At 45.0% G+C, this 21,100-nt stretch overlaps 1 protein-coding gene across 1 annotated transcript in view; it reads left to right on the forward strand.

The window, feature by feature from the left end:
- Positions 1-21,100, forward strand: part of ptprq (protein tyrosine phosphatase receptor type Q) — a 52,516-nt gene that overhangs the window by 4,100 nt on the left and 27,316 nt on the right. The window contains exons 3-22 of the mRNA XM_061774830.1: positions 1,230-1,338; positions 1,411-1,525; positions 4,181-4,250; positions 4,342-4,541; positions 4,995-5,223; positions 5,366-5,494; positions 5,565-5,711; positions 6,757-6,920; positions 7,670-8,126; positions 9,297-9,458; positions 9,548-9,727; positions 9,804-9,911; positions 10,928-11,209; positions 11,288-11,569; positions 11,812-11,932; positions 12,011-12,156; positions 12,237-12,385; positions 12,559-12,730; positions 18,769-19,089; positions 19,164-19,439. Coding sequence (XP_061630814.1) covers positions 1,230-1,338; positions 1,411-1,525; positions 4,181-4,250; positions 4,342-4,541; positions 4,995-5,223; positions 5,366-5,494; positions 5,565-5,711; positions 6,757-6,920; positions 7,670-8,126; positions 9,297-9,458; positions 9,548-9,727; positions 9,804-9,911; positions 10,928-11,209; positions 11,288-11,569; positions 11,812-11,932; positions 12,011-12,156; positions 12,237-12,385; positions 12,559-12,730; positions 18,769-19,089; positions 19,164-19,439 — 3,819 coding nt within the window. The remainder of the gene's footprint in view (positions 1-1,229; positions 1,339-1,410; positions 1,526-4,180; positions 4,251-4,341; positions 4,542-4,994; positions 5,224-5,365; positions 5,495-5,564; positions 5,712-6,756; positions 6,921-7,669; positions 8,127-9,296; positions 9,459-9,547; positions 9,728-9,803; positions 9,912-10,927; positions 11,210-11,287; positions 11,570-11,811; positions 11,933-12,010; positions 12,157-12,236; positions 12,386-12,558; positions 12,731-18,768; positions 19,090-19,163; positions 19,440-21,100) is intronic.

Genomic DNA, 21,100 nt, shown 5'->3' on the forward strand with positions numbered 1-21,100 from the left:
ACAACCCTATGCACTTTTTATACATAAGAAATTTTAAACAGCAACAAACTAAATTAATTTTCTTGCATGCAAGATCCCAAATTGCATCATAAATCGCAAGATTGAGCTGTCTGCTTCTCTCATTGGTCACAAGAATGTAAACTGGAAGAAGGTTTGTTGCACGGACATGCGTGTAATCTGTCAATACAGCAACACAAACACAAACCGGCCTTTGTTGACAACTTCAATAATCATCTGGACAATCTAGCAAGCTACAACACACCAGCAAATAGTTGTTACACTTCAAAACCACCACTGCAATACATTATCACTGAAAATAAGGCGCTAGCATGCTAAAAGAAGATGTATCCGTTTAACAATGACAGAAATTTCTCAGCAAGGTGGGAACATATCAATAACTCTTACCTTCATTCGGTTAGCTGAATGCTATCGCTAATAACATGCTGTGTCACAAAATACAAAGACGTGCCAGTGATGGAGCTATATATAATATATATATATATATATATATATATATATATATATACACACAGGGTGATTGAAAAGTAATTCCCTATTTTAAAAATAAGTTATTCATATGTTGTAATATTTTTGTGTATGTTCCATGATTAAAGGAGCAAGTCTGTTCTACCAAACCGACGACTTTGGAAGAATGTGAAGGGCGAATACGAGAAGTTATGTCTTCCATCCCACAAGAGTTCCTTGCGAAATCAGTTAATGCGGTTCCCAGGCGGCTTGACAAACTGGTGGCTAATGCTGGCGCCCATATCGAATTTTAAATAAAACTCCATGCAAAACACTATCTTCTCATGTTCATTTCTTGTAAAAAATTAGAGTTCAGAAATAAATTACAAGTACTTCAAAATAGTGAGTTACTTTTCAATCCCCCGGTATATATATCCCTCCTGCATGCTTTTTACACTTAAACTCATTTAAAAAACACTTTTAAAGTATTTCCAAGTGCCTGTTTGGAACATAAAAACTGTATATCTAAATTGTTCAATGACACCACATGATTATGTCTAATGGAAGTCCACTAGCTTAATGCTAACAACTCTAAATTCTGACTTGACTGTATACAGTAAAAAATAATAATAATAATATCTTTTTTTTTTTTTTAAATGAACTGCACACTGTACTAACGATTTGAATTTGTTTATCGTGGTTTATGTAAAATGTAAATAGTTTCATCCCTGGTGACAGAATAGTAACATACTATTGCTCTTCAGTTCCTGGTCCACCTTCAGGTCTAGAAGGAGAGGCTGTAGGCTCCAACGGGATTCTTCTCTCCTGGACCATCCCGACTGATACCACCAATATTGACGGCTATACCATCAGGTATAATTTTTCTCTATTTGGATCAGAATCAGTAGGCTAGGCTATAAATTGAGATGACTTAATACTTCCTAGGTACAAGGAAGTGTGTCCTTACCCGGGTCCCGTCTTCACAGAAGTGACCAAGTACCTGCAGGTCCCAGAGACTCTGCTCACTGACTTCACCTCAGGTTCAACGTACTATATTCAGGTACTTGTGCCAGTGGTTGCTGTCCACAGGGACACCGCAACCAATGCGACTTAACGATTTTTACTCTGTTTTTGTCATTCATACTGTATGTTTTAAATGCATATTTCCTCCGGCTGCGTATTCACTCCCGCTGCCCATCAGGGAATCAAACCTGCGGCCTTCTGGTCACAAAATGTTTTAGGGCAAGGAGACATACAATATTTTGTATATTAAACTGGTCCCTACACATCACTTTAAAAGGGATTAGAAGTATCTGAATTTTCCGAGTCAGTCATTGAAGAAAGGTTGTGATAATGAACGTGTTGTGACAACAACAAAAATGACGATAGGGCAGCACGGTGTGCTAGCACATCTGCCTCATAGTCGAGACAGGTCCAGGGTTTGAATTTGAGCTCTGGCCTTCCTGTGTGGTGTTTGCATGGTCTACCCATGCTTGTGTGGGTTTTCTCCAGTTATTCCTCACACATAAAAAAATAACATGCATGTTAGGTTCATTGGAGACACAAAATTGTCTTTAAAATGCAAATATGAGTGTGACTGGTTGTTGGTCTATTGGTGTCCTGTGATTCACTGGAAACCAATCCAGTGTGGGACAGGCTCCAGCTCAACAGCCACCAAAAACTCTAAAAAAATATTTTGGTGGATGAATAGGTGGATAACTTAGAAAAAAGGCGTATAACAAAAATAGAAATACATTTCTTTACTATTCTTCCACAGCTTCTGCTACTAATACCACTATTATTGGAATAATATCACAATGATATTCATAATTGATATACTACATCATTCTGCAATTGGCTGGCGACCAATCAGGAGTGTACCCTGGCTCTCGCCCAAAGTCATCTGGGATAAACTCCAGCTCACTCGTGATCATAATGAGGACAAGCGCGATGGAAAATCGATGGATGAGTATTAAATCGATAAGTTGACTAAGGAAGGGTTTCGTTTAGGTTTTAATTCTTTGCTCGAAGACAACGTTTGTTCGTCAAGTGAACTTGTTTTTCATCTCCAAGTCACGTGTTTACGGTGCAAAGTACCCAGCGGTGCAAAAGTCTGTGAGGAAAGGATATGGCCAAAAAACGTGGTGAATTATTGGAGAGATGCTGGTGCCCTTGAGGAAGGCACTAAACCCTGAAACCGCAAAAGGACAACATCGACTCCCTTGCCAATTTGTGTGTCAGTCGTGGTGCAATACGTGGACTAAAGTGAATCGCCATACTTTTTTGTTTGTTTGTTTGTTTGTTTTTTACGTCTACCTGGAATGTGTTCAACATCTATCTCACACTGACCCCACAAGCAGTCTCTTGATCGGGCTCAGTGTCAGTAATGGATCCCGATTGCATTATTAATCAGGTAAACAGAGCTATGGATCAGCCGGGGATCTTTTCACAGTCTGTTATGACTGAATGAATGTGACATTGCTTATTAGCTTGGAGAATTCATTAACCCACACTGACCCTTATACAAATGTCATTTAAAAGCCTTGGCAGCACATTGTTTGATTATACTGTATGTGCATCTACTCTATCTATTTGTGTGTGTGTGAGTTTGTGTGTGTGTGTGTGTGTGTGCATGTGCGTGTGTGTGCTTGTGTCAAATTACCACATTAGAGTTGTTAAAGGATACCTATGATGTATTTTTTTCACAATTTAAAACAGTTATCAGGTGTCTTAATAACATGTTTGTGAAATGCTTTGGTCAAAATATTACAAGGATCATGAATTACAACACAGTTTATACACCCTATATCTTTCTTGCTGAAAATTTCCTATTTTCGAGAGGGTAGTCGTGTCTCACGCAAGTAAGCGACTGGACATCCCACCCCACATATTGCCGGGCCGATAGTGAGTGAAGATTTTATTGCCAGGGCGGTCAGGTGCAACCTAGTGTATGAGGGGGAAAAAATGAATGCCCATAAAGACAATAAAAGCAGTTTCACCAGTGGAGGCAGCACTTCATGCACTACAATGTGTATGTGGAACATGGACACACCACCAAATACCCCCCAAAAAAACCTACTGCCATCACATCAACTTCACCGAGCAATCAAGTATGTGCCGCTTATTAGGAGCTAATACTGTTAGCGAATGCGAAGCTCTGCATCCAGCGAAACTCAATGCAGCTCTGCTTACCCTTTGGCTTTGCACGTGATAGCAAGGGTGTCACCCTAGTGGAAGATGTGGATGTTTCTGCATGACAGTGCCTCTGCATTATAGTGGACTGTGGCTGTGACTTGAAAGTGGCCCGTGAGCTTCACTCAGCCCAGCTCCCAAGTCACGACAGAAAATAAATACACCATAAATTTGGTGTGGCGGGGGGGTTAATGTGAATTATTCTTAAACTATTCTGTGAATTATTCTTAAACTATTATGTGTAAAAGCAGGACAGTTGAGTAGAACTGCTCGCTCACAGACTCCATTTGGTAAATCGGCAGCTGAGAAAAGATTGACTTGGCTTGGCAAGACGAGACCGAAGTATTTGTATACAAGTTATTAAAGAGTCAACTTAAAATATTAGCTCCCCTTGACATATAAAACCCAAGAATTATTACCGGATAATCAAACCAGGGTAAAGTAGGTTACAATTCATGTGATGTCATCACTACCATATAATAAGATTCATGCGATACAGTACTGTCCAACTTCCTGTCTTTAGGTGGCAGCCTCTTCTCCTGCTGGCATGGGACCATTCAGTAAAGCTGTTTACATAAAGACCGCTGAGTCCCGTGAGTACCCACAAACAGGCACTCGCAAAAAAATGTCCATTTAATACACGGCTCTATGGGAAAATGTGTGTACAATCGTGTTGTTATGTAGCTCCAGGCCTGGTGACCAACCTGACCGCCTTTGCCCAGAATCACACCTCGGTGCTGGTCACGTGGTTCCTGCCGCACCGCATCAACGGCCTGATCATAACGTTTGCCATCAAGGCCAAGCACGCTGGAACGGGCCAGACAGTGCGCAACCTGGAGGTCAACGCCGAGGACATCATGACGGGAGCGCTGCCTCACTGCAATGTGCGGGCTTTTAAAACTGACCCACTGCTGCCAGTTTTTAGATCAGCGTTTCCCAACCTTTCGTGAGCTAAGGCATATATGAAACATCAGAAAAATAAGACTACCGTAAAATCTTCAAAAGTCGGGTAGGTTTAATATTCGACGACCGTAAATCTCCCAAAAGTTAGGCAGGTCAAAATAAGACAAAAAAACCTCGAATGTTGGGCATGTTAAATATAAAACTATTGTAAGCTGTTTTTTTCTTAAATGACATGCCAGTCATGCTCACTACTACAGTATATACTGTCTCATTGGTAACTTGGGGGCAGAGTACCTACCTGTCGCTATACATCGTTGGCACCAAAGATGAGCAAAGGATACATAATTTGTGATAAATAAATACATTTTGGGCCTTAGATGGTGAAATTAATACTACTGAAATTTTCACCTGTGTGTGTGTGTTTGTTTGTTTAGGATGCAGCAGATATTCTGTCTCGTGCGACCGTCAGCCCCTTGGAAATGACGGCATCGTCCGCACCCTACACTCTCACCGCGGTGCCCCCCTCAGCCGCCTGGAGCGTGCCCATCTCGGTGGAGGTAGATCAGCTTCGACCTTACACCGCTTATCTCTTCAAAGTGTCTGCCTTTACATCTGACGGGGAGGGACAGATCGCCTCCACTATGGTCCGCCTGCCAGAGTCAGGTGCGAAGGAAAATAAGTCTTTAAAGGCTGAATTTAAACTGCACTTCCAAAATGCCCAATTCCAATTTTGATGCCCTGTATCTGTTTTGTTATTCTAATATTGAGGAAAAAAATCTCATGTCTGTGTGTATGTGCGCTACAGGCCCAGAAGATCCTCCACAAAACTTCACTGTATTGAACGTGACGTCTCGATCGATATCCCTCGCCTGGAAACCTCCCACCATCATCACTGGGAAATTCACCTACGTGGTCTTCCTGTATGGGGCTACAGGTCAGTACATATTGACTCTGCATGAATAGACAGCAGTGAAATGTAGTTTGACTGACTCTTCTGCGTGTAGGATATTTGTACGAGAACAGCACAGCAGACATGCGATTCACCTTCACCGGCTTGGGTACGTACACCAAGTACACGGTGGCGGTGGGAGCCAAAGCGGCCGGAGAAGTGGGTCCGGTGGCTAAGGATGATGTGAGGACATCGGCTGAAGGTGACGACACTTGCGTGTGTGTGGGCATTTAAATCAACCAACTTGGAAAGTAAACAGTGTTCCAACCATCGATTGTCTACAGCGCTTGTCCTCACTCTGGCCGTAGGTGAGCTGGAGCCTATCCTAGCTGACTTTTGGGTGTGAGGCGGGGTACACCCTGGACTGGTCGATAGCCAAGCCAATCACAGACTCGCTTCTTTTGTCATGTAGTATCATCTGCTTGCTGTCATTCTTTTTGGATATATAAATAAAATTTCCTGCAACTTGAAATAGCTTGAAATGCAGCTTAAGCAGGCTACACACATAGTTGTTCAACATATTAACCGATTTTTTTGAACCAGAGGAGAACCCACACATGACGAGGTTAAAATCATTAGTTGTGTTCTTACTGCTCTTGTATTGTGCAGTGTACACGAGAAAACCAATCACTTCAAGGATGTGTGATGGCAAATATTAAACAGGTTTAAAATGTATGATTGTCGGCCTGGTGGCATGGTGGACGACTGGTTAGCACACCTTCCTCGACAGTTTTGTGGACCCGGGTTCAAATCCGGCCTTGCCTGTGTGGAGTTTGCATTTTCTCCCCGTGACTGCGTGGGTTTTCTGCAGGTACTCCGGTTTCCTCCCACATCCCAAACAAATGCACGGTGGGTTGATTGGACACTCTAAATTGTCCATAGGTATGAATGGGACAACAACGAATGGTTGTTTGTTTATATGTGCTCTGCGATTGGCTGGTGACCAGTTCAGGGTGTACCCTGCCTCCTGCCCGCAGTTAGCTGGGATAGGCTCCAGCATACCCGCAACCCTAGTGAGGATAAACGGTGTAGAAAATAGATGGATGGATTGTCGGCCCTGACTGTTTTGCGAGCATATCACGGAGGAAAAATCACTCTTTACACACCACACACCAAAAAATTATGAATTTCTATGGAAGATTTTGCTGACTTTGCTCACAAGGGAGAGAAAATGCTCAAATTTGGCCTGGTTGTCAGTACTTGTTTACCCAATTTTAACTGTCTCCTTGCTGTATTTGGTGGTATAGCGCCCAGTGCTGTTCAGGACCTGATGGCAGTCGCAGAGGACGCCGTTTCAGTCCGTGTGAACTGGAGAAGTCCAGCTCAGCCAAACGGTCCAATCACTCAGTACAGACTGCGGGTCCTACTGAACGACACTCTGTTACAGGACATCACCCTCGTAGGCGAGCTGGTAAACTGCCTTGTTTTTAACCCTGCTGCTGAACCTTCCGTATAGCAATAATAATAATAATAATAATAATAATAATAATGGGATAGGCTCCAGTAGCCCGAGACCCTAGTGAGGTAAAGCGGTAAAGAAAATGGATAGATAATAATAAGCTAAGATAAGATCAGATCATCTTTTAATGATCCCCAGAGGGGAAATTCTGAACATGCACTGCTTGCAAAGATTTGGGGATATTCAGCTTTCGGTGAAATTTCAAGTGTTTGATCCATGAACGGACCAATAGAATTCCAAGGATATCCACTTCTCTGCCTTTCTGTGACTCTTCCAGTCTGTTTGTATCTTCTTGTAATCTGCTAATGACACTCTGTGATGCTTTAAGTTCAGTGACCTCTTCCCTCTGAGAACAACGTCTTTGAAGCGTCACAATGGCGAGGTACTGTTGATCAATTGTTAGTTGTAGTCTCTGTCTCCCAATGTCAAAATGGGAACAGCATGATGCAGAGGAGTGTTTATGTAAATACTAGGCTTTGGACTCATAACAAAAAATGCCATGTTAGAAAACAGCAAGTTGTGAAAAAAGTAAAGTACTGAAACATTGAACAGTTGGACATTCAAAAGTTTAGAGGTCAAATTAAGTTCTCCTGTCAAGGTTATACTCCATTTTAGATTCATTCTGAAATTGCACCCGAATATCCCTGACTTTTTGTAAGTAGTAGATGTTCACCTGTAGACCTTCCATTTCTCTCCCACAGAATACTAGCACAACTGGGGCTTATGAAGGGGAGTTTCTCCGTCTCGATCAGGACGTTGGTGCATGGCGGCGTAAGAGGAATGCTGAGCTCAGTCGGACCTCCACTGCAGCTCATTTTGACTCCACACAGTCGATCAGCATCACCTCCTTCAGCCTGGCCTTCACTCTCCTCGGAAGTGCTGAGCAAAGCAGCGCAGACGCTCAAGCCAAGCAGGGTTTTAACCCCTCTGTCACCCCTCCGGTCACGGAGGCACCCAGCAACACTTACCATTCTCAGCCTCCCACCACAGTTTTTTCTGCTTCATCTGTGCCGCCTGCTACGCTTCCACCCCGGTTGTCGACGCCAGATGACGACGTGACTGCCGAGTCATCCGACCTCACTCAAACCCCGGGCCACCTGCGCTTGTCCACTCGCCATGCGTCCATTACAGGACATGCGGGGGCTTCTGGAAGTCCAGGTACAGCTTCTACTTTTGACTCACACAATCACTTGACTTACAAGTCGCTTGGTAGATTTTTTGCTTTGTGTTACAAACCAAGTCACTGATGGTGTAGTGGTACACTCGCCTGACTTTGGTGTGGGCAGCGTGGGCTCAGTTCCCAGTCAGTGACGGTGTGAATGTGAGTGCGAATGGTTGTCCGTGTCTATGTGTGCCCTGCAACGGACTGGTGACCAGTTCAGAGTGTAGTCCGCCTTTCCCCCGAAGTCAGCTGGGATAGGCTCCAGCGTCCCGCGACCCGAACCAGGATAAGCGGTGTTGAAAATGGATGGATGGATGTTACAAACCAACATTTCATGGTTTTCTGGGCCATTTGTCAAGGGCGGGTGGCATTTTGATGCCCACTCAACCCATTTGGATGCCCCTCCCAGGTGGATACCTGGAACCACTGCCCCCTTTGCCCCCCTTTGCACAGTACTGTTATATTGTTTTTTATTTGGTTTTTATGTTTGTATTTTACAGCACTGTAGTATTAAAAGCATTTAATTTTGGGGGGCTGGAACAGATATTGAAATTTCCATCCATTCTAATCGGGAAAATGAATTAAATATACGAATAAATTGAGTTACGAGCTGGATTTTGTGACTGTTGTTATGAATTCTATGGTTAATTGACGACTCTATATTGCCCAAAAATGTCAATGTGAATGTGACTGGTTGTTTTTATATACTGTATGCAATCTGCTGGTGAACAGTCCATGGTGTGCGACGCTTCTTATACAGAAAAAGTCATCTTAGGTTCATTGAAGACTAAAATTGTCCATAAGTGTGAATTTGAGTGTGAATAGTAGTGTTTATGTATCATGCAATTGACAACCGACCAGTCTACGGTGTAGACTGCAACTCACCTGCGACCCTAATAAGGACAAGCGCTATAGAAAATAGATGGATGGATTGATAAGTGTCATGTCTGTTATTTCAGATGTTTTTTAAAATTAACTAATTAACTGTTAAACTGTCCTTTTCTTGATCCTTCAGAAAAAAAACAATGACATACTGTACACAGTTGTCATTTATTGGACACTTAGACACTGCTTTTTTATATTCTATCATGTGTCTTCCTAACAGATGCTCTTAAAAAATATTACATTTTCAATAAATACAATTTGATCTCTTGTGCATGCTGCAGGCGTAACAGTGCGAGAAGTGGTCATGGACCTGTCGACAGACGAGCTGTATTACCTGGTTTCCAACCTTGAACCCTTCACCGAGTACACGTTTAGAGTCTCCGCCTCCAACATAGTGGGCGAAGAGCCCGCCGCCGACATCACCGAGAGGACACGAGAGCAAGGTACCAATAATTGATGGTCAGCCTAAAAAGTACAATACTACACAGTGTGTTTTCATGGCAATGGTTATATTGTGCTCTGTGTCATGTAGTTCCCAGCTCGGTACTGGAACTTGCCTACCAAAACATCAGCTCCACCTCCATATTAGTAAGCTGGGCGGCGCCACTCACCCCCAATGGCCGGATCACGCATTACACTGTCTACGGCCTCGCGGTGCACAGTGGTCAGCGCCTGAAGTGGGTCACAAACTTTACCAGCATACTGATAACAGGTAGCGTGTTTACCCTGCGACAACACACTGTTCTGTGCAGTTGTCATTATAATATATAGCAATATCTCATTTACAGATTTGGATAAGTATACTGGCTATATGCTACACGTGGCAGCATCTACGGCTGTGGGAGAAAGCTTGCTATCCCAGGAAGATGGCATCTTTGTTCTCACATTAGAGGACGGTATGTGTAGGTCGGAAACAAAAATGCATACGTGAAATGGAATTGCTGTGCAACTGGAGAGTTTGTTGTCTGTTGTTTGTATCGAGAATGAGGTTTGAGAGAAAAAAGAGAATGGAGCAAAAAAGGAACAGAAAACTGTAACTAAATGTGGACTGGGAAGGCTGTGCTACTCCTCTGTGAGGAAGGGACACAACGAGCAGCAAACAAAACGGGATGGGACAGTACAGAGGTAGTGAGCCAGTCAGTTCTATGTGAATAGTTAAAGGCTGCCACACACCGAGCAACTCGGTCGAACCTGACTAAACTGTCGCCCAATGTGTGGGGTTTGGACAAATTACGCAAATTACGCCCAATCAAAATAAGCATCAGCTTTCGCTCACGCTTAAAATACATTTCCGGGTTTTAAGCGAGCGAGAGAAAGAACGTGCCGACCCCAAGCCATACAAATACAGTACATTATAAAGGATCAAATGTTGCATTTTACAACAATACTTAACTATCTTTATCATTTATAATGTACCTGTGGATGCAGCAACGAAGCTTGTGGTCAAAATGTACGTGAGCAGTACATACCGTGCCAAGTATGTTAAAAGGAATGAGAGCCAGTGAGCCTCCTATAAAATATCCACACTCACATTTATTCTCACCCAAGTACTCTTTTGGTAGCAAGCCGCTTCTTCCTTAATTTACATTTGATCTTTTTATGGAGTATTAAATGTGATGAAATACAATATACTGTATGTGTAGCATTAAAATGCCTATGAAGGCTCGCTATTCAGGGCGTCCATATAGCCAATCACTCAATGTGCGGGGGTGAGTCGGCAACTGTAATTTTTTTTTTCGCAATGGTCCAATCTGGTTTGATCACATCGCGCAGTGTGCAGCGGGCGTAATACGTTTCATAGTGTTCAAAGTCTGTGGGAGAGGTCAAATGTAAAAGAGTACAGCATATGTTCACCTATTGCGCGTGGGTCTGGGACACAATGGGGGTTTACTGTAAATCCTTTTCCCCTCAGAGCCTGATTCCCCCCCGGTGAACCTGACTGTGGTGGACACCAGCTCGTCCACAACCACCCTGACCTGGTCTGCGCCAGAGAAAAACAACGGGGTGATCCAACAGTACACGGTCCTCTATGAGAACCAGTCGTCTTCCAATTCAGTGAACACCTCCAGCAACAGAGTCACTCTAACGCACCTGAGGCCATTCACCTACTACAACGTCTCTGTGATGGCTTTCACACGTTTCGGTCACGGCAACCATACCTCGGACTATTTAAGCGTGTTGTCTGGGGAGGATGGTTCGTTTTTTGCAATATTTGAAAACTCTGAAGTCCCATCACAATCGGTAAATGCACAATCGTTTGTGTCGTTTCCAGTGCCGGGCAGTCCTCCGCACAGCCTTGCCTATGAGTCGCTCAGTCCCAATGAAGTGAACGTGACCTGGCTGCCACCACTGGTGCCCAATGGCGTCATAACCCACTACAGCTTGGAGTTGTGCAATTCCACCCACTACCTCAACCTCACTTCCCCCACCAACTTTCTGCACTTGACCCACCTGAGAAAGTACACGCGCTACCGTGTCACGCTGCAGGCGCACACGCGGGCCGGGCCGGGGAACTTCAGCTCCGAGCCGCTCAACTTCACCACACTGGAGGACGGTGAGAAGGACGGACGAGCTGATGGGTGGGGGTGAAGGACGGTGTCTTAATTCCTTTATTTCTTCTGTGCTTCTTTTCCTTCATTATGCTCCTTCCTCCATCAGGTCGGTGACAACTAACCTTTTTTTTATTCTAACAGCAGCTAAAGACCCTCAAGGTTGCAGTTCGCCGGGTTTTCCACAGAACCAATTCTTGTTGTTGTTGTTGTTACATGATTCGACAGTTTCTCTCCCACATCACAGCTCCAGACACGCCTCCTCAGTTGCTCAATGCCAGGAAGTTATCCGACTTTGAGGTGGAATTGTCCTGGCAACCGCCGCTCGTAGCCAATTCCGACATACTGTACTACGTTGTCAGAGTGTGGTGAGTTCTATGTGGTGTATGTATGTGAAACGGGGAAAGAAGAATGGCCGCAATGTGATCACCGGACGTCTTTGTCAGGAACGAGACAACAAGTCTGTTACACAATGTAACCGAGACGTCAGTGGTTATAAATGTGAACTTTGAGAGCCGCTACAATGTGTCTGTCTCCACCTGGACCAGGCTGGGATACGGAGGGGTGCGGGCCTACATAACCTCTGATGCAGGTGGCAGATGAACAAGAGTGTGGCCAACACATTCGCTAACCTTTTATGAAATGGTCTCTGATGAGCATTTGTTCCTTCAGAGCCCTTTGAACCACCCCAGAATGTCACTTTTGCAAACGTGACTATGTCCGCTGTAACCATGCTGTGGTATCCACCCACCAAACCCAGCGGAATCGTTATTGTTCGCTATACAATTTACTACACTGACAACAACACTGTGGCCAAGCAGGTGAGACACACAAACCTGTGGAGGGAGCTGAAGCTTTTACGTTTTCAAGTGGAAGCCAAAAAACTTGCAAGATTTAGAATGTATCAAATCATTATTACCCCCACTGAATATAGTCAAGTACATTTCTATGTGAAAAAAAATGCTGCCACTCATGTCATTCTGCCTTGCTACAGGAAGTTCCTGTTGCAGATGTGTCCGTCCCTGCATCGACGGACACACTTCTGTCCTGGACTCTGACTGGTCTTATCGGGGGAACTAACTACACAGTGTGGATGACTTCCAGCACTGTACGGGGTGACGGAGGAGTCCAGAGCGAACCACTTAGCTTGCTCCTACCTGAGGATGGTCAGTCAGATACACACAAACACCCAGATACACAACATAAGGCAGATTACTGCACATTGCCCTCTCACCAGCCTTCTCATTGGGTTCGCCTGCACAATCTTGTGAGATCTGGTTTAAGATAATGAAAAAATATTTATTTACAAAGATTATAGAGCTCTGTTTACAGGAAAGACAACAATAGGTTTAATATTGTGCCGCTAGTGTGCATTGGGGTTGAACTACAGTAGGCTATTGAAACAATGTAGGGAGGAGAAAGTATATTTTCTGTGTTAGATGAAAATTGTGATCTAGTGGTTAGTAGGGCTGGGCGATTAATCTTCGAACGATCATAAAAAGATTGTAATCGAAGAAAAACGATTAATGTGCAGCGGCTCGAGTGGTATATGCAACTTCCTGCGTTCTAAACTGACCCTGAATGCACCCTGTGTTGCTTGCAGCAAGCGTGTGACGCATGTTCTTCTGCCTTCCCTGAGGGTGCTTTAAACTGTTTATTGACACCCCAGTTGGAGTTTACTGTAAAACTAAGCACAAAACAAAAAGAGTTGCTCACATTGAATATTTAAATACAAGACACATCATTTTAGAACTCACCATCTTATACTGTTAGTCAATGGAAACCCCTATTGACGGGCTAGCAAACATTAGCATTAGATCACGGGAGGGATTTACCTTCAAATAACGAATATTTACACACAACCGTCGGAGTAACACATACAGACAGACAATATAACAATACTCACAGGCATATATTCTTCCTAATCTGTGAAAAATGAGTTTAATAAAGTTTTATTGCGACTTTCTTCTACTTTATTATTATTATTATTATTATTATTATTATTATTTTAGCTCACTGTAATATGCATGCATCGCACCACACCGCCCCCAAGAGGCCAAGGTGCGTACAGTGGGAACAGCAGATACAGTCATGGCTTTGTATAAAAAGACACAAACGCTTTTTTCCCCCCTGTCTGTCTGACATTAAGTTAGAATAACATTTTAGTAAAATGTGTTTTAGGTTAATTAGGATTACCAACATTATTTCTATTTGCTAAATGCTAGAATATTGAGAGAAAGATTTTTTTAAACAAATATGCACTCTATATAATAGACAATAGTCCCGCCAGACGTGCCAATGCTTTTAGCTGTGGCTGTATTTCTTTTTATTCATTGTTTTTTATTTCCATTTTTTAATATATCATTATTTTACTTGTTCCTAATTTGTTTTCTGGTTGTTCTAAGAAGTTAGATTCTAAGTTGAGTTTTGGTAGTTAATTAAATACTAAGTTTTGAAATCAGTGAATAATTGTGTTTATGAATTGTGATTTCAATATCAATTAAAATAATCAAAATCGTTACTTTTTCCCCAATCGCCCAGCCCTAGTGGTTAGCACATCCGCCTGATTGCTTCACAGTCAGAAGATCCATATTTGATTCTCCATTGTAACATGTCTGTGTGGTGTTTTCTTCAGGCAGTAAACAAAAGGCTAAATTGCCAATTGGTATAAATGTGAATGGTTGGTTGTCTCTATGTGCCAGCGATTGCCTGGCAACCAGTCCAGGGTGTATCCTGTAATTCAGATGGGATAGGCTCCTGCTCACCCACCACCCTAATCCGGACAAGCAATATAGAAAATGGTGTACTGATATACTGTATATGTATTATTATATGATTTATGTAAAAACAGAAAATGCTTGGAAATTTATATTAAATTACATTGGATATGAAGAAATTGTAATTTATTTTTTGTTACTATTTTGTTATTTCACCCATGAATGAGGAACGAGCAGTGTGTCGAAATGCCTCATTTTATGGAAAGCCTTTTGCGGATTTATTCGATATCCTTGATGTCCAGTTTAAGGTCTAAATACCCGTTCTTTGTTCGCTAGTAAGTGCTACTAGTATGCAGTTACAGACTACTACTGCTTGACTACATGCAACTAGTAGTGCATTTCTGTAACTTGTATGACAGTTTTGCATACTAGCACGACAACTTTGGCGTTCTGTACTAGTGGGTCAACTACATGTTACGAGTGTGGCAATACTGTGCACTAATTGACAACTGCATGCTCCTAGTACCATGAGGGACATTATTACTCTTGGGCCCGAGTCATTCTACTAGTGGACTGAATTGTCTTATTAGTGATTACAAAGTGCATACTTTTGCATCCTTAACCTTAAGATGGTTATCAAGGATATTAAATAAATACTTAAGCGGTTTTCCATATCATTTGTACAAAAATAGTGAATGTAAGCTGCATAAAACGGATGGATAGATGTTTTTAATTGGGATGTTGGTAGTGTAGTGGTTCACATTGTTGGCTGGTGTGAGATTGTTGCTCCATACCTCTCTGACAGTTTCAATCAAAACAGAGCATTCTTATCTTTGCAAAGGCAACATTTAAGATACAGCTTTTGTACACAATCTCATTAGATTGTATGGGTGTACCTAATAAATGGTCCGGTGAGCATATAAATTATCATATCTAGTTGCAGTCTCACTGGAGGACGCGTCTGCATACCTTTTTCAAGACTCTCCTTCCACCTCCAGGAGAAAATGACATAAAAACTGTGCTCAGGCTGCTCAGTGAAAGGAGATAACTCTCCATCTGGCAAACTGGCTCTTGTTTTTTGTTTTGGTTTTTTTTTTGTCCAGAGGGCAACCAGTTTGTATTTCCTTTCACTCAGCAGGATGAAAGTTGTGTGGGATTTGAAGCAAAAAGTACAAAGCGCGAGTGCAAAAGCACTTGATGACAAAGTAATAAAGGCTGACAGATCTCGTGAGCTGGAGTCGCACGCCGCCCTTATGCCGTGGTTGCTTCGTTGCCATGGATACGGGCATTCTCCCGCACACATGTAATGTTCATTTGAACTCTCCTTTGATGCTGTGAATTCCAAGTTGACGTCAGAAGGCTTTGTTTTTATGTGATTTTGTGAAAAAGGGTGCAGACAGCTTCCAGTGACGTAGCCCCAATTCAATAGGCATGTACTAGCGAAGAATAGTCATGAAATGATGACGCCTGGTAACTGACTGTATATCTCTGCCTGTGATCTAGCCGCTCCATTCTCGGCCGAGCAGCGGCCGAGCAGCGGACCACCACGCCGCCTTGTCTCTGCCGCTCAGCCAAGCCCAGCGGGGGCTTCGTTCCCCCCCTAGGCACTGACTCCACACATACCTGGCCTACCTCAATCCTCTCATTGATCTTAAATATCATATTTACCCTTTCCTTGCTTCTCAGGTTAAACATGCAGGATAAGTATTGTCTTCCCAACCTTTTTTTCCATCCCTAAAGGCACACTTCCCTTCTGAATGGCATTTTTTTTGTTCTCTATCACTGTCTCTTTGAAGTATATTTCCACCTTGCCTTATTTTTCCGCTTTTGCCTGTTAACCACAACACTGCTGCTACAATGATGACTGTTTGTAACTAATGATGATTGAAACATTCACATTAAAGGAGACATATTAGGCATTCCTAGGTGTCTTAATAACTTTGGTGGGCTTTGCATTTGGTACCTGGGTCTTCAGTAGGGCATGTGGGCATTTGTGCATGACGGTGTAGTCCAGCCTTCACTTGAAAATGGCTCTGGATTTTCATCCACCCTAGCTGACCATGTCATGGCTAAAGAAATTTTGGGGGCAGTTGGTGTGGAAATTAGCACCACTGTTTTGTAACAGTCAGCGCCCATAATGACACTTTTTCCTCTCATGGGTACACTACACTGTGAAAATCCAACAAAAATAACTGCATCTCGACTGACCTTTTTTCTTTTTCATGATATTGTCTTAGACAGTGTAGTCTGACTGTGACTTGAAAGTGGCGGATCTTACCCAGCCTACCTGTCAAGTCATCAACTCAGTGTGGGGGCGGTATCATTTATTCATTCATTTACTTCCGCGTATCTGATGTCGGGTCGCGGGGGCAGCAGTTTAATTAGGGAAGCCGAGACGTCCTTCTCCCCTGGCAATTCGTCCAGCTCTTTCAGGGTAATCCCAAGTCGTTCCCAGGCCAGCCGGGAGACATAGTCTCTCCAGCATGTCCTGGGTCTTCCCGAGCCACCTCATCTGGCTCCTCTCTATGCTGAAGAGCAGCAGCTCAACTCTGAGCTCTCCTGGATGACCGAGCTTCTCACCCTATCTCTAAGGTAGAGCCCAGAAACCCTGAGGAGGAAACTCATTTCGGCCGCGTGTATCCGCGATCTTGTTCTTTCAGTCACGCCCCACAGCTCGTGAGCATAGGTGAGGGTAGGAACGTACTGTAGATTGACCGGTAAATCGAGAGCTTTGCCTTTCGGCTCAGCTCCTTCTTCACCACGACAGACCGATACAGAGTCCACATTGCTGGAGACGCTGCATCGATCTGCTTGTCGATCTCCTGCTCCATTCTCACTCGTAAACTCCTCTACTTGGGGCAGGATCTTTTCCCTGACCAAGAGAGGGCACTCCACCCTTTTCCGCCTGAGGACCATGGTCTCAGATTCTGAAGTGCTGATGTTCATGCCAGCCGCTTCACATTCGGCTCTGAACCACTCCAGTGAGAGCTGAAGATCGCAACTTAATGCAGCTATTAGAACCACATAATCTGCAAAAAGCAGAGATTTAATACTGACGTTACCAAACTGGACTCCCTCAATGCCTTGGCTGCACCCACAAATTCCGTCCATGAAGGTAATGAACAGAATCTGTAACAAAGGGAGTCCAACTTGGCGGAGTCGAACCCACACTGGAAATGTATTGAGCTGGTCCACAGTTCCACGGCCAGATTGAAAACCACACTGCTCATCCTGAATCTGAGATTTGACTACTTGACGGACTCTCCTTAACAGGACCCCTGAGTAGACCTTACCATGGAGGCTGAGGAGTGTGATCCCCCTATAGTTGGAACACATCCTCCGGTCCCCCTTCTTAATAAGGGGAACCACCACACCAGTCTGCCAATCCAGAGGCACTGTCCCCAATGTCCATGCGATGTTGCAGGTGTGTCAAGCAAGACAACCCTACAAGATCCAGAGCCTTCAGAAACTCTGGGCCAACCCCAAAGATAGGGGAACCCACCTCAGAGAACACGGATCCTGCTTCCTCCTGGGAAGGCAAATTGAGGAGGTCTTCAAAGTATTCGACCTACCAACTCACTATGTCCCGAGTTGTGGTCTGCAGCGCCCCATCCCCACTATACACAGTGTTGATGGTGCACTGCTTCCCCGTCCCGAGACGCCACATGGTGGACCAGAATTTCCTCGAAGCTGTTCGGAAATCGTTCTCCATGGCCTCACCGAAGTCCTCCTCCGAGTTTTTACCTCAGCAACCACCAAAGATGCATTCCGCTTGGCCAGCCGGTACCCATCAGCTGCCTCAGGAGTTCCACAGGCCAAAAAGGCCTGATAGGACTCCTTCAGCTTGAGAGAGTGGACGAGAGTCCAACCCTTCTCAAGAAGACCGGTACCGGTGTCCAAGCTATGAGTTGAGGTGGGCCTGACTATGTCCAGTTGGAATTTCTTGACCTCACACACCAGCTCAGGCTCTTTCCCTGCCATAGAGGTGATGTTCAACTTCCCTAAAGCCAGCTTCTGTAGACGGGGATCGGCTCACCACAGGCCGCCGCCCAGCTCACACAGCACCCTAGCCTCTTGGTCCCTCCCACTGGTTGTGAGTCAATGGGAAGGGGAACCCACAATGCGTTTTCGGGGTGTGCCTGTCCGGGCCCCGTAGGTGCAGGCCCAGGCACCAGGCGCTCCCCATCGAACCCCACTCCGGGCCTGGCTCCAGGGTGGTACCCAGGTGACCTGCGTCCGGGCAAGGGAAAATGTGATTTAATTATTTTACTCATCATAAGGGGTCTTTTATCCTTGCTTTGTCTGGTCCCTCACCTAGGACCGTTTTGCCATGGGTGACATTGCCAGGGGCATAAATCCCCAGACAACTTAGTTCCTAAGTCCTAAAAAAGTAAATTTTCCATCATATGTCTCCTTTAATACAAAACAATTTTAATGTGGTTCGATAAGAATGTCATGTAACACTATGCCACCTGTCTTCCCTTCAGTGCCGTCCGACTCCGTCCACAACCTGACCGCTCAGATCTTCAGCTCCACCGCCATTATCGTGAGCTGGGACCCTCCCCTGGAGCCCAACGGCCGCCCCCACTACATCCTCACCTTGCAGGAGGCCGGCCTCTTCCCACTTGTACCCAACCAAACCCCTCCTGCGGTCAACAAAACAATCAAGCGCACTACCACCGACACTGTCTTCCTCTTCACCAAACTCAGAAAGTATTTTCCTTACGTATTTACCGTTACCCCGGCGACAGGGGCTGGCCCCGCCCATAACCATACCAGCACCATGTACCTGAGGACGGATGACGACGGTTAGTTCAAGGACAGAGACCACGGCCATGGCTGGTGTATATATATATGACTTGAATGTATTTTTTGTTATCAGTCCCCAGTTCTGCACCATTGCTAGTCTCCGCCGTGAACTTGTCGGCGTTCTCCATCGCCGTGGCATGGAAGCGCCCACTGGAGGCCAACGGGGAGATCACAGAGTACACCCTCACGCTGTTCGGCCCAACGGGCTCAAACACCACACAGACCCTTGACAGCATCTTCACGCTCACCAACCTGCTGCCGTACACAGCTTACAACCTGAGCGTCACCGCAGCGACGCGTAAAGGCTCTGGGCCCACGCTGGTATTGATGCTGCACACTGATGAGGGCGGTAAGTGTGTGTGGAGTGATCCTCTCGGTGTATGTGTGTGGATGCATGTCTGTCCCTTCTGTGTCTGTGTGTGTTTGTCTTTGTTGTGGAATGTTGTCTATGGGTGCAATGTCAAGGCTATATGTGCAGTTTATGCAAGACCAGCAATACTTCCGGACACCGGGGTTTGTGGAATCTGTGTATCATTCATCCATCCATCCATCCATCCATTTACATCCGCTTATCCGAGGTCGGGTCACGGGGGGAGCAGCTTAAGCAGGGAAGCCCAGAATTCCCTCTCCCCAGCCACTTCATCCAGCTTGTCCTAGTCTCTCGAGCATGTCCTGGGTCGGCCCCGGGTACTCCTCCCGGTGGGACGTGCCCAGAACACCTCACCGGGGATTCATCCGGGAGGCATCCTAACCAGATGCCCAATTCACCACACCGCCTCTTGATGCGGAGTAGCAGTGACTCGAGTCTGAGCCCCTCCCAGACGAACAAGCTTCTCACCCTATCTCTAAGGGAGGAAATGATGTTCCCAACTGACCCTTACAATTGGTTTGGCTCTGCTAGGTCAGGCTGGCATCTTCCCCCACCATTGGAGCCAACACACCACCAGGTGGCGATTAGTTGACAGCTCTGCTGCTCTCTTCACCCAAATGCATGTGGACACCCTTATGTCTGAATATGGTGTTCGTTATGGACAATCCATGACCAGCACAGAGGTCCAATAATAGAACACCATTCTTCCCAATCACACCCTTCCAGGTCTCGCTGTCATTGCCCATTTGAGCGTTGAGGTTCCCTAGCAGAACAAGGGCGTTCCCAGGGGGAGCGCTCTCCAGTACCGCTTCCAAGGACTTAAAAAAGGGAGGGTAGTCTGAACTTCTGTTTGGTGGATAGGCACAAACAACAGTCAGGACCTGCCCCCCACCCAAAGGCAGAGGGAGGCTACCTTCTCATCTACCGGGATAAACCGAGTCGGGTGACAGTAAATATGCCTCTCACTGTGGGCAAGTCCTGAGTGGAAAAGTGTCCACCCCCTCTATATCTAATCGGAACTTCTTGCACACCAGCTCGGGCTCTTTCCCTTCTGGAGAGATCACATTCCCATTCCCACAGGTGGTGAGCTCATGGGAAGGGGGACCCACTTTGCCTCTTTGGGCTGTGCCCGGCTGGGCCCTATGGGTGTAGGCCTGGCCACCAGGTGCTCGCCTTCATGCCCCACCTCCAGGCCTGGCTCCAGAGGGGGGGCCCAGTGACCCGCGTCTGGGCAAGGGAAACTGAGGTCCATTTTTGTTCATCATCATTAGGGGTCATTTGAGATATGTTTTGTTTGGGGTACAACCTGGACTGGTCGCCAACCAATCGCAGGGCACATATAGACAAAGAACCATTTGCACTCACATTCAAACCTACGGACAATTTAGAGTATTCATTCAACCTACCATGCATGTTTTTGGAATGTGTGAGGAAACCTGAATACCCGTAGAAAGCCCACGTAGGCATGAGGAGAACATGCAAACTTCACACAAGTGAGGTCGGATTTGAACCCAGGTCCTCAGAACTGTGAGGCAGATGTGCTAGCCAGTCGTCCACCATGCTTAACACATGTAATGAATATAATAATGAATATAGCAATTTGATAAATAATAAAATTACTTTTTAATTTTTTGTGTTCC

Source organism: Phyllopteryx taeniolatus, chromosome 5 (genome assembly GCF_024500385.1).
Source record: "Phyllopteryx taeniolatus isolate TA_2022b chromosome 5, UOR_Ptae_1.2, whole genome shotgun sequence".
Classification (NCBI taxonomy): Eukaryota; Metazoa; Chordata; class Actinopteri; order Syngnathiformes; family Syngnathidae; genus Phyllopteryx; species Phyllopteryx taeniolatus.